General features: G+C 35.9%; 1 protein-coding gene across 1 annotated transcript; it reads right to left on the bottom strand.

Annotated features, from left to right (window-relative positions):
* Positions 1–8574: 8574 nt before the first annotated feature.
* LOC147499906 (uncharacterized) lies at positions 8575–9084 on the bottom strand. Its single transcript, XM_086563564.1, has one exon. It carries the CDS (start codon positions 9082–9084, stop codon positions 8575–8577), a length of 510 nt encoding a protein of 169 aa, XP_086419690.1.
* Between the last annotated feature and the right edge of the window lie 4963 nt (positions 9085–14047).

The following is a 14047-nucleotide window of genomic DNA, read 5'->3' as shown; positions in this document are numbered from 1 at the left end:
TTTCCACAGGTATCCAAACGCATCGAAGCTTTTTGTGTTGCAAAGCTGACGCACAGAACTTACTTTCTCTTGTTTAACATCAAATCTAAATTAGATAATTTACCAACCAAGTTATACAATATCCGACAGTATTTTATTACTATATATATATCCATATAAGCAAACATATGAAAAACTGGAAAAGTCAACATTCACAGTCAACGGTCAAAGTCACCGGTCAACAGTCAAAGTCAACGGTCAACGGTCAAAGGTCAACACCTCATGGTCAAGGTCAAACTCAACATGTCATGGTCAAAGTCAAACTGACAAAGTCAAACTGACAAAGTCAAACTGTCCAAGTCAAAGTCAAAGGTGAAAGTCAACCGTCCATGGTCAAAGGTCAAAGTCAACGGTCGATGGTCAAAGTCAAACTGTCCTAGTCAAAGGTGAAAGTCAACCGTCCATGGTCAAATGTCAAAGTCAACGGTCGATAGTCAAAGTCAAACTGGCGTTTCCGTGTTTGACAGGTTCAGAGTCATAGCCATGGTTCATGGCTAAGGTCAAAGGTGCATGGTTCACGGGCTCGTGACTAAGGTAATAGTTCGGACCCAACTGGCCAAGCCCAAACCTTAGAACCCGGAAGTCTAAAAGTCCACTTATTTATTCTACCTGACCCAATTGGATCTATATTAAATTATATGGACTGGCCCAAGCAATATTAGAAACGGGCCCAAAAACAGTTAAGTGGTTCGGTCCAAAAACTTTAAATTGAACTGGTCCACAAATCAAAGGAAACGGGCCCATAGACTAATCAAACTGGCCCAAGAAAACTAGTCAGATTTTGGCCCAACCACTAAAATTAGATTTTGGCCCCAAAATGAAATAATAGAACTGGCCCAAACAAAATCGGCCCAAATAAACATTTAAACTTAGCTACGGCCCATGACCAGGCCCAAGCCCAAATCGGCTTGTTACTGTTCATCTTCCCCTCCACCAACAGCAGCCCAAATCCGGCCACCACCACCTCCACACAACCACCAATTTTGACTAGGCGGTTTTAATCCCTGCAGAAAACCCAACAACATTAACAAAGCCAAAAATCCCAACCCTTAACTCCACCATCTCCTCCAAATCTAGATCTAAAATCGCGACCTCCATTAACGCACCTCCGGAGCTTCAGTAGCACCATAAACAGCCCATACACACGCTCTACCCTACCCCATCACCAACCATCAATTTAAATACACAACCAAACCCAACAACAAAGTTTGAATATAAGTGGGACGATTTTATAGGCGCCATTAACGTCTCCATTAAAGCTCAACAATCGGCGCCATTAACGTCTCCTTCCAACCTCAATCAAACCTCCTAACCCCATTACCAACAACCCATTCAAATACCCAAACAAAATCCAACCAACAAAGTTTAATCTAAAACGGGGCGATTTGGTCGCCATTAACAGCTTCTTCAAGCTCCACCGCCCTCACTCGACATCCCCACACACACCCAAACAAACCATTCAAGCCCCCGAAATCTATAAACAAACAAAACGACCGTCGACGCCATTAGCGTCTGTCGGAGTTTCAAGCTTCCGAAGCTTTAACAGTTCCATAAAAAACCAATTTTTCCAAATTTTCGACAGTTTAAACTCTTAATACAAATCCGAACTTTAATAAAATTTAATAACACAAATAGCACGAATTCCAATACAACGGGATAATGAACGATTATAAAAACGAAACAAGATATCGCCCGATGTATGTAAACTACTTTAATCGGTGAAATAGCAAAATAGCTACTCACTCAGATGATGAAATCACTCGGCCGAATCCTCCTAGCCCGATTCGTCGGGCTCCAATGCTCCAGCAAACCAGTTTCTCTCTGCCTCCATTTTTAATATATTATATTATCTTCTCAACCCTATTTTCTAGAAAAAGTGTTTATATACTTGGGTCCGAAACCCAAGCCCAACACGAACTTCGGGCCCAAAACCCGGGCCCACGTATCCCGAGTCCAATCCGACGAATTTTTAAAATAAACAATTAAATTAATTAATTAAATAGAAAAATACGTATGAAAAAAACACGGGGTGTTATAGTCGTTTACTTTTTTCGTCTAGGCACATTGTTTTGATCGTAGGCACATTGAATTTTCATAGTTGTTTTAACATATGCAAAATTGTATTTACATATAAAAATTTAGATTTTCGTAGTAGATTACTAAAATAAAACAATTCTAATATCGGACGTATGCTATGAAAATCTTAATTACACAAAAGATTAACCTATGAAAATTTTAACCCGCAGAAGATGTGATGTAGGAGTTCTTTTTGTTCAAGATGGATAATGACTATTGAAAAAATGAAAAAAGTACGGTTTGCAATAACATTTTCTTTTTGATATTGGACTACATTTATTTCCACAAAGATGAATAACAAATACGACTCATGAATTACCATTGTAATCATATAGCAATAACTTTCATAGGCGTTTTTCCAAACCAAATGCTCAAACCCTCGTGGTGGTTTTTTTTTTGTATGTGATGACCTTGTATTATGCAAACTTAAAACTACATAGCAATATCATTGCATTTTCATAGACGTTTTTTAACATCCGAAGTTCGAAAGGTGACCGGGCTATGTAACGAAAATTCATATTTTTCATATGCAAATATGAATTTACATATGCAAATATGAATTTACATATGCAAATATGAAATTTCATATACATTTTTTTTCGACATCCGACACGGGTGACACAAGTTATGTAAATATGAATACATATATGAAAATATGAATTTACATATACACATGGATTTTCATGAAAATATGAATTTTTTTGGTCATCTAGCGAGGCTGACCTATGCAAATCTGAACTTACATATGCAAATATGAATTCTGATAAACTTTTTTCTAACATGGTTAAGGAAATCTTACAAAGGTATCAAGCTCATTTTTTCCATTACATCCAGAATTCAAAGATCAAGAATTCAAATAAAATTAGTATTCAAAAGTTACATTCAGAATTCAAAGACAAACTGACATTACATAAAAGATCAAAGATTTACGTCCTTAATTCAAACAAAATTAGTATCCCAAAGTGATCCACCAGACCACCAATAAAACACAACACATCATTTTATGATATTCTTTCTTTGCCTCTTTCTCCCCATTCAACTCAGTCTCTCCAATGTCCTTCCTCCTCATTCAACTCAGTCTCTCCAATGTCCTTCAACAAAAACTATAAAAAATTTGTCCAAAAAGAGTTTCTTTCGTCTTGGCGATATGAACATCTCTAATTCTTCATTTGAACTCTTGAAAAAGTGCTAGCATAGACAAAACAATATAACAAAACACCTTGGTAGAGCTAGTAGGTTTTACCTCCTGTTGCAATAAAGGGGAAAATAATAAATAAGTCTATTAAACTGACATTTCAAAATTTACTTTCACATATATGAAAATACAAATTTACACAGCAAATTTAGCTATGCAAGTAAACATACGAAAATGTAAATTTACATAGTTATTATTGTAACCAAAACAGTACTGATGAAAGCAAGCATACATATGTAAATTTATATTCACATAAAAGTATGAATTTACATTCAAATTTGCACAGGCTATGTAAATATGATACAAATTCAAATCTTCATATCAACTACAGAGTGTGAACTTCATACCAACTACAGAGTGTCAACTAATATCAATTTCAGACAACTTAAAATATGATTCTCACCTTAGATTTCGTTTATTTACAAATGAAAAAAAAAAAAAAAAAAAGATTTTTACCTTCGATTTGGTCTTTTTATGAGTAGTTGCTTTCGTTTTTGTTTGTGAGATGAAAACTTTCGATTTTTTTGTTTTGGTGGGTGTTTTTCTCTTATTTTATCATTTTTGCAAGATATCTAGGGTTTGAGAATGCGGCGAGAAGAAAGAGAGAAGATAAGTTTTAGATCTAGGGTTTTATGTGTGGGGGTATTTTAGTCAGTTTGGGTATTTTAAAAAAATAGGGGGTTTTTATGGGTTGGTACATAATGAGGGATTTTTTATGCTGGTTATGTATCAACCAGGGAGATTAAACCCAAAACGAAAAAAAAATGTTGATCAAACAGAATATATTGGCTACAAAAGGATAACATGTTGAAACAAAGGTACAACTGCTATAAATACATTTTTCAATAGTTTACATGCAAGAGTGATAGTCGCCCTCTGGAACAATCTAAATCAGACACCTAGTCACCTACACCCCAAATGCCATGAGCCGAACCCACTTTGCTGTTAGGTCTAGATGTCAATTCATATAAAATCCTGGCAAAGTTGTCTGAATATTTTCCATCGGAAAAGAGGATCTTTGCAACAGAGTTACCAATGTTTTATGACATTTAAATTGAACTTGTTTGTGTCATTATTATACCCTCGAGTCCTTAACTAATCCGTGGTGTAACTCGAGCCACTATGGACTTTAGTGATATAAAGGTAAAATTCATAAGAGTTTTTAATTTTTTTTTTGACATTTAGACAAAACATGGAAAAATAAAGTTAGCATTTTGATTAAAACATGAGCACCATAGCACCACATCTGACAGATTTATTTTTCCATATACAATATAAACATTGTACCTTTGACACATACAACATCTTCTATGGTTCATAATATCTATTATAACAAAAATATAGGTATTGTCTCAATATATGACCCAAAAATCAGGTTATCATTGTTGGCAGAATTGGCAAGATGTGTGCATTGGGTCTTCTTCCATAAAATCTGTCACTCAAGTAGCTATAACAAAAAGAACTATTTATTAGAAATAAATTATACAACACTCAAAACCTCCAAACTATATAAAAAGGAACCCGTTTATTAATTACTTCAACAATTGGTTTATTGATGATTTTTGGTATATATAGACCAAACTTCTTCCCAGCAGATGGAAATCTAGTAACAAAGTGTAATGCGGATAAACTAAACCAGTGTAAATTGTCTAAGTAGAAAGCTATGGCAACACAAATATGGGAACCACAGAGTACCGAATAGAGAAAGACTTCGGTACTTTAGAATTTCATAAAACCGGGAGGCAAAGCCAACCAATACACACAACCTTTCTTTCATCCCAAGCTAAGCACCAATGAACTCTTAAAGCTCTTACTCTTACTACTCCATCTACTCTCTACCACCACGATACACTTGGTAACAATATACATCTATCTCAGAACTCAATCATTTACTTCAAGTTCGTCTATTTCACTGGCCTCAATGGGCAAGAAATTAAGGAAGTGACGCGATAATAAACAGGACATGTTTATAAATAGTAGTAAAGACGGTAACACTTCATAAAGTAGAATACACAATACAAATCAATATCTCAAATTGACAATTGGTCCAGACCATAGTCATCGTTGAAGTTAATGTTTTTACACCTGAAGTATGGCACTGTAGTTACACAGTAATAAGTGCGTTTTCAAAATTCTGATCTCTGAGTCCCTCTCTCTCATGCCCCCATGATTATAATAAAACGAAATGGAGAGTGAAAGGATCTTTAGTTAGGATTGAAACGTTCATACTTGGTATACCATTCGATCGTAATAGTGTGACTTTTGATTTTTGATGCTTTTTTCCCTTTAGATTGCAGCTTCCTAACCATTTTAATACTACCCTCTTGGCACTGCAGTTTCACAGTAATAAGTGCAAATGGAAAACAAAATTAAACAGGTTAATCTATCTATATAAGAAATCTAAAAATGATCACATTGACCATACCCATATACTCTGATTAAATGGTTCTAGATAGGGATATCATTATATAGTTACCATTTCTGTTAATCAAAGCAAGCAAGAAATCAACTCAAATCGCAGAAAAATAGACCAACCTTAGATAATTACCTTATTTATAGATGATAAATTTGATCACGTACTTCTATGTTTTAGAAATAGAGCAGTCGTGTATCACTCAAGTGGATCTTTTGGAAAAAATCAACTAATAATCGTATTAACTCATGCTATGAGATTTGCACTGGAAATACTTTCATTGGTTCCTTGTAGATTTGTATCTGGAGTGGTGGAGAGAACAATGTGTCACAAAAATTATAATCATTAAAAAGAACGAAGAACAGAGAGAGTACATACTAGTTATCTCCAGTGCTTGAAGAAGGTTAGTGAAGAAGAGTTGAAGTCAGAGTATTTGTTTGGGAGTAGTATTTTTGTTTTGTTTTTGTGTGAAGAAAAGAGTTATTTTTACGGTGCGAAGAGAAGGAAAAGGCAGGGGTGAAGAAAAGCTTTTCTTTGTTTCGGTGGTTTAGTTTTGTTTCAGTGGTTTAGTTTTTTGGGTGTCTTTGGTAAAAATTTTATTGTAAGTAGGATTCTTAGACTAATGTGGTGTAGTTTGTTTACCGTCAGATCATCCCAAAATTTCTTTCTCCTAGACCTGCAGGAAAATTGTGTATTAATAATATAATATAGGCAACATGAAGGAAGCATTAATATAATATCTGTCATCTGCTCTTTTGATGGATTAGGAATGTTGAAGATAGTTCGTAATTTGTGCGTCAGGTCGTCACATATACTTGTTGAGCATCTATCCCACAATAGATGTGGTTGCACTGGATTGCACTCTAACAGAATTATGCCGAACAATCTACTTAGCTGATATCCAGTATTCATTATTGCTGCTTTTTCTAAACAATGTATCCACTCTCCATCAATGTCAAGAAGTCCACGCGCAACACACGCAACCTTGAATGTTGGATGAGGAATACCTTCAAATTTGCATAGATCCTCAAATGATGTTGGGCCCTTTACGATGGTCAATAGTAGACGCAAGTAAAACCTCTCTCCCTCGTTGGGCTTGGCAAAATACATCCTGCCAATAGCATAACCATTGCTTCTTTTAGTCCATACCTTTTCTATTTTGTTTGTGCCAAACAAAGTGCTCGGGGAATTCTTGGTAAGTATAGGCTCGAGCATCTAGATTTGAAGCACAACAGTCGAAGAATGAAGTGAGACTCAACTTTTGTCGTTTTGCCCTCTCAAGAATATTTTCCATCGGTTCCTTAGGGTTGAACACAACATGATGCATACCTGACAACAAATCATAACTTAACAGTATGACATTCTAGTATAACTTAATAGTATATTGATGAAATTGGTTTAATCAAGTGTTAAATATCTGGCAAGTGAAGAGATAACCTTACAACAGTTGGAAACTCTTCATGTAAGGAAAACCCAAATAGCTACCAAGCTGCTTCTGGTGGTCAAATATATCTGGCATCAATGTACTATTTAATCTTATTTCCGCCGTCCAACACCATTGTTGTTCTGTCATTGCCCTTGTAGATGTACTTGAATTGTGGATGTACTTAACACATTGCAATCCCGCACACACTTTGACATTAATATGACAATTAAACATCCTCACCAACTATGGATTATATGGGACAACGTTCCTATTGTCAACCTCTTTGTCTTTCACTATATAGACACGTCCCATGTTGTGACGCATATAAAGTGGATAACCGTCTTTTTGTATGGTTGTCGCATCTGTAAACTCATGTGGAAAATGCTTTGTGCACTTGCCATTTTCCATACACGGTGAGTTCATATTTTTAACACCACACGGTCCATGGATCATACAACTCTTTATTGTATCAAAGAGTAAGGGATCCTTATCTGGGTCGTCAGGAAATTCTGCAGATATAATTCGATCAATTTGGGCTGCGGTACGAATTTTATCTTCATGCTTGAGGATAAAGAGTGCATGCATGCGCGGGATGCCACACTTCTAAAATTCAATGGTGTACACATGAGCTACTTCATGGCCAAACACATTTTTCTTCTTGATAAATTTCATTCAAGCTCTTCTTTTCAGTTCGAAAACACGGGCAAGAACATCAGGTCGATCAACACATTTTGGTTCTTCAAAAGGGCTTCTTGCACTTCTGGCCAGTGAGGAATATCATCATAAGGAATATATCTGGATGCTAATTGTAACGTGTTATAGCCATCGAGGCTTGAAAGATCTCATACATGTACCTTGGACTTCCAATGAACGATGATGGCAAAATAATCCACTGACCAACTTGATCAAGATCCGTACCCTCAGCTAAATCTGTCAAACTCATGTACACTTCAGCACGAAGATCCTTTTGGTAGGTATAATGTTAGTATAGCCGATTTTGCTCACTCGAAGCCCAAACATCACACAGAAGCTCCTGAAATAATTTTCCACCACAGAGTATTGCTGAATATTCAGTATGACGTTTGAACAAACGATATGCATAGAACACCATCTGAGTCAATCGCTTCGAATCGTCGTCATTGACATCATAAAGTTTCATTTCGATTGACCATCCAAGCTCACCCCCGAGCGAAAAACAAAGGATAATGCAGGGGTAGATAAGTGGAATATATTCATCAATCCGCTTCAGTGCATTGCCTTATCTATAATGAAGAATGATATCTCTTGTGCTTCTGATTTCAGTTCCATCCCCAGGTATAACAACTGCAATTTCATTTGCTGAAGGAAGATTGTGTCACCGTGGGTCAGTAGATGTATTATAATGGAGATAAGCTACCACGTCATTTTCCTTAGCTGCGCGAGCACTCAATAAATCATATGCTTGACGAAATTTTTAGCAAATCTATTACAATCCAATAGTGTACTATGAATGACATCTAAAACATCACGTCTCAATTCTGGATTTCGGCGATGACGCACATCAAGGGTACTAGCTGGGTCATAAATATAGAGCTGAGCATAAGTCGGATCTTTCTCAGGTTCTGGTAGTAACGATCCAATTTGATGGCGTAACTCACCATGAATGGTGAATGGAATAGAACTGCTACTGCTGAATATTCGGTCATCCGGTTGACAACCGAGACTGATAAATGCATTAGCCAAGTTATACATACAAAGATGTTGTCTAAATGACATGGATTTGGTGTCACTACCATCATATAGATCTTGAATTGCAAGAGGCAATATACAAAGTAGAGGAATACTGACTTTTCCTTGTTTGCAACACATCCCGAAAAAGGGTCTTTTGACTGATGTATTTGCTAGCCTTTCATCTTTCCAGTATAGAGCTTTACAAAATGAGCATTCCACATCCATCTTTTTCAAGATAATGGTGGACATTGTTATGCATATTAGCAGGTTCTGCCATATTGACACCAGCTGTAAGAGGCTGAAAATAATCATCTACATCCATTTCGCTTTGGGTGTCACTAACATGTAGGAAAAAAAAATCCTAATGAGTTAGGAATGGAAATATTTTTTAACTAAAAACAATGCTATAGAAAACACAATGAAATTCAACTTACATTTATGAAGACATTGATATTGGAATATTATGAAGGTCTGCTTCTAAGTTCCTTCTAATTCGCTTATTCATTCTACCACTTATGTGCTATTTTTCTCTTCTATTGCGTTGGGCCAACTTGCATCGAGAAGCCTGAGAAGGTATATAAGCATTGGTCGGACTAACACTCAGATCATCCACTTCCATTTCGTTTTGGGTGTCACTAACATGTAGAAAAAAAAAATCATAATGGGCTAGGAATGGAAATATTTTTGACTGAAAACAATGCTATAGAAAGCACACAAAGAAATGAAACTTACATATAGGAAGACATGGACACATGTATATTTTGAAGGTCTGCTTCTAAGTTCCTTCTTGTTCGCTTGCTGCTTCTACCACTTATGAGCTCTCTTTCTCTTCTATTGTGTTGGGCCAACTTGCGCCGAGAAGGCTGAGAGGGTGTAAAAGCATTGGTCGGACTAACATTAAGAGTGGATTGTGGAGGAGTAACTACAATCTCAGCTCATTTTGCAGAGGAGGTGATTGGACTTGATGACCTTCATTTCCTTGTTTTTCCAAAACCTGAGTTTTATATTTGATAAAACATAACCATTAGAAGGCAGTAAATGAACGTATATATGTTACATACCTTAGCAAGGGTAGCAAGCACATGGTCAATGATCCGTTGTTTATGCTCACATACTCGATTTATAAAATCCAATTCTCTTTGCTGCATTATGCAAGTACATGAAAAACCGCATAAAAAATTAAATGAGAAAATTGTCAAATTAACAAAAGAGTTTTTCTTTGTTACAAAATTTAAAAGTGTGAAATCATGTAAGAATCAAACATAACCAAACTGTGAAAAAGGAACTTCAAATACCTGAACAGATGTAGTAGGTTCATTGGTAGATTTAGGTGGTGCGTCGACAACAGAAACATCCAATGCACTTGTAGGTGGTTCCTTATCCATGGCTGATAATCAAACATTGATAAGGGAACTTATTATTTTACATCAACAAACGTTCCATCTATCCTCACATCCTTATGGGAAAATTGAATGAGAACCAAACTCCAATTCTTTCAATTATTATATTCCATGTGATTAAAATTAAAATCAATTGAAGTGGAAGCATGTTATCAATTCCTATGGATCTATGGATGTATAAAGAGGGTACAACTAACTACTGCTATCAAATCGATTAACCAATTATGAAGTTTTGCTTTAACCATATTATACTATCTTGCATAGATATGTTTTCTCAAGACTCTTAGAATTACCACTAAGCTAGGTGACCTATTGGCCATGTTTTTAACATTTTTCTTCTTTTGCTTACTTACATATATTAGTATGCGCGTACCTTAAGAATTGAAAGGGAATTGAAGTGTTTATGCATACTAATTTTCCGATCCTTCTCCAAGGATCTCCAAATAACTCTCTCTCTCTCTCTCTCTCTCTCTCTCTCTCTCTCTATATATATATATATATATATATATATATATAATAAGAACCGAAAGCTCAAGGGTTAGAAGTCATTGTCATGTACACTAAGTTGGAATGAAGTAAACTTAATCTAAGGAACCAATTCAAACCGGCCTATGGGAAAAAAATTCGATGAGCAATTTTGGTTTTCAATGAAGAGTACGCAACTCTTTATTTTTTTTTATTAAGAACAAACGGAACTATTGGTTTCCAATGCAGGGGTTTTTATTTCAGGTGGTGATTTTGTTGGCAAGTTTTTTTGGAGTAAGTAGGACTCTTTAGTTTAGAGTAAGTAGGACTCTTAAAAGAAATTGATTTCAGGTGGTGATTTTGTTGGCAAGTTTTAGGACTCTTTAGTTTAGAGTAAGTAGGACTTTTAAAAAAAATTGATTTATCACCGTAGGATCATCCCAAAATTGTTTTCTCCCTGACCGCTCGATATAACGACATAAAAACCAAACTGCTTTATTATATAGATATGCACACAGGCTCGGGTTTTTTAGTTATTTGATATTCTAACCCGAGCACAACCCAAAACTGAGTCAGACTTTGATTTTACAAGACCAAGCCCGCCCAATGGATCTGAAATGTTAGCCCAGGACCAACAAAAGCTCATCGAGCTTGGGCAAACCCGACCCAAGTTCTACCCCTACATTTTACAAGTAATTGGGTTGAGAGCCCAATTTTCCCAAATATTTTCGCCTTAAGTCCACTTCAATTTTAAATTCGCCATAAGTCCTGTGTAAATTTAAATTTGCATATGAAAAAAAAAATACATATGCAAATTTAAATTTACATATGAAAAGGAAACATTTATGACGAAATTAAAATTGAAAATGTGTCCTTGAGCCGAAATTATAAGTAAAAAATGATGACGTCAGCCTGGTTTGGGACTCATGGCGAAATGAAAAATCAAGGTAGACTTGTTGCGAAATTATTATTGGGCTTTGCCCTTGGGATGTAATCTCTATACATTTTACTACATTGAAAAAAGAATACGTATCAAAGTGATCTAATGGAGTTCGACCAGTCCACCACTGAAAGTAGATTTATAAAATGAATTGAGGGCTGAGTTTTTTTTGTGAAGAGAATGAGAAAGACTGGAGACACGAAAATGGGCTGGGCTTAAATTTTTGGATTTGGAATTGGGAGGAAAATTGAGGAAAATGTAGTAATCGTCAATGGTAGTACTACATTTGAGGGGACGGAGCGTAAATCTAACCTAAGGGGGTGATTTGATATGATAATCAAAATCTGAGAACAATTTGAGCGGAGCAGAAAATCGACCTAGGGGAGTGCTACTATTTTAGAAAATGAAATAGCATGAAGCGTGTTTACCACTTTGACCATGTAATTAACAAGGGATAACAAAACGTATTAGTTAGTGCTGTCAAAACAGCCCTCAAGCCCTCCGCCCGACCCGGCCCATGGGCTGAAAAAGCCCTCAAAACAAGGCCCGCATTGATTTGAGGGTAGGGCCGACCCGACCCTCAAATATATGAGGGGATGGTAAGGGCCTAGAGTTCAAACCTTATGCCTTGCCCACAACCCGACCCTAATTAGGCCCTCATTCAGGCCCGCAGTAAGCCCTCATATATAATTACCTTATTACCATATCAAAGTTTTGTTTTACTTAAAATACCCTTAGGGTTATAGTATCTACTCTTTTAGAAATTGGGTAAAGTCTACAACCATATTTTCATTTCATTTTAATTATATAGATTCGTTCATTTTCCTGATCTTATCAGAAAAATGATGTCTCAATTTTCATAAGATATATAACAAATTTATATTGTCTTAGGTCGATCTATAGGTGGTTCAGGTTCTTCGTTATTGATAGAATGGGTTCCCACTGGCCAGTCATGACAGTGGATGGGCCACAAACCACTTGAGACTTAGAATTATGTATTTGTTCCTCATTTTGTATGGTTGGATCCCAAACATTAAACATGTATTTGTAACCAGAAATCAATACTCTATTTTGAGTTCAAGTGTTTGTATTGTAGTATGGGATAAAATAAGTATTTCAATATTGAAATGAAGACTGCTAGTCTGCTCCAAAGATTACAATGAGGAAAAAAAGATCTCTAACCCGGCCCTCAGCCCTCTATAATGGGCTGAAGGGCGGGCAAAGGCTTAATACATTTTCTATTAGCCCGTTTTGGCCCGACCCTCAATTTGTGAGGGTTGTAAGTTTTGAGGGTCGGGCTGGCCCAGCCCAGCCCATTTGACAGCACTAGTATTAGTAGATGAAGTAAAACATTCAAATTATGAACATACCCCATGGATCTCGAAAATGAACAATCAAGGTAGACTAGGAGAAAGCAAAGACTTGGCCACTTTAAGCTCCCCATAGTCACTTATATAGACTATTTTAAGAGGTTTGTTCCATATAGTACGTGGCACTCTAAGTTTTTTCGTCTCCAAAAAACTCAGCCAAATCGTTGAATTGAAAAAAATAGTTTAATATCAGGGTTTTAAAATGCTTATATCTTCTTCTAACATCATTTCTTGACTTCTTTCCATCAGAATTAGCAAATCTTTGTTGTGAATTGAAATGAATTGGTTTAAAAAGTTATGGAAGGATTAAAAATGAGCCCCCTTTTGTTTTTTTTTCAAAACTCATAAAGGTAAAGTGAAGAGTGAGGACATAATGAGACCTTATTAAAGAAAGGGTATAAATAAATGGTATAATAAAGGTTTTACTTTTTGATATTTGGAGAGGGCAAGTAAGCCGTGACTTTGTAAGGATTTTCTGCTCGACGTAATTGTGTGTTACTTGACTTACTTTTATTCTCGGTCTCGTAGATTAATGATAAAATATTGGCATTTGATATGCCGCTCCTACACCTATTATAAGAAGACTATGTTGTGGCTTCACGTTTAAAAACATAGTAAAAGGGGGGACCTCTATATATACATAAATTTTCAAACTGATAATACATAGAACATAATAGTTCTTCAAAACCTTTGGGCCCCCATCTATGCTCTGTTGATCATATGAATGTAGAAAAGAGCTAGCTAAATGAACTCTGCTGTGTCAGTGCATTTCGAAGTGTACAAATTAGTTAGCTATGAAAGAGCATTCCCACGAAAAATTAGGAGGTGCAATTAATTTAAATTTGTTATTGGGTCATATAATATCAACAATTTTTATATGGATGCGCCTTTGCATTTATTATAAACAACTTTTCATTTATATGAACTTATGAAGCTAAAATTACATTTTGAATGCAGATTCTTGAAATGCTAAAAATAGAGTAGTACAAGGAATGAGTGGATATCAATAAGAT

Source organism: Coptis chinensis, chromosome 5 (genome assembly GCF_015680905.1).
Source record: "Coptis chinensis isolate HL-2020 chromosome 5, ASM1568090v1, whole genome shotgun sequence".
NCBI lineage: Eukaryota > Viridiplantae > Streptophyta > Magnoliopsida > Ranunculales > Ranunculaceae > Coptis > Coptis chinensis.
This window is presented reverse-complemented; position numbering and strand designations above follow the sequence as displayed.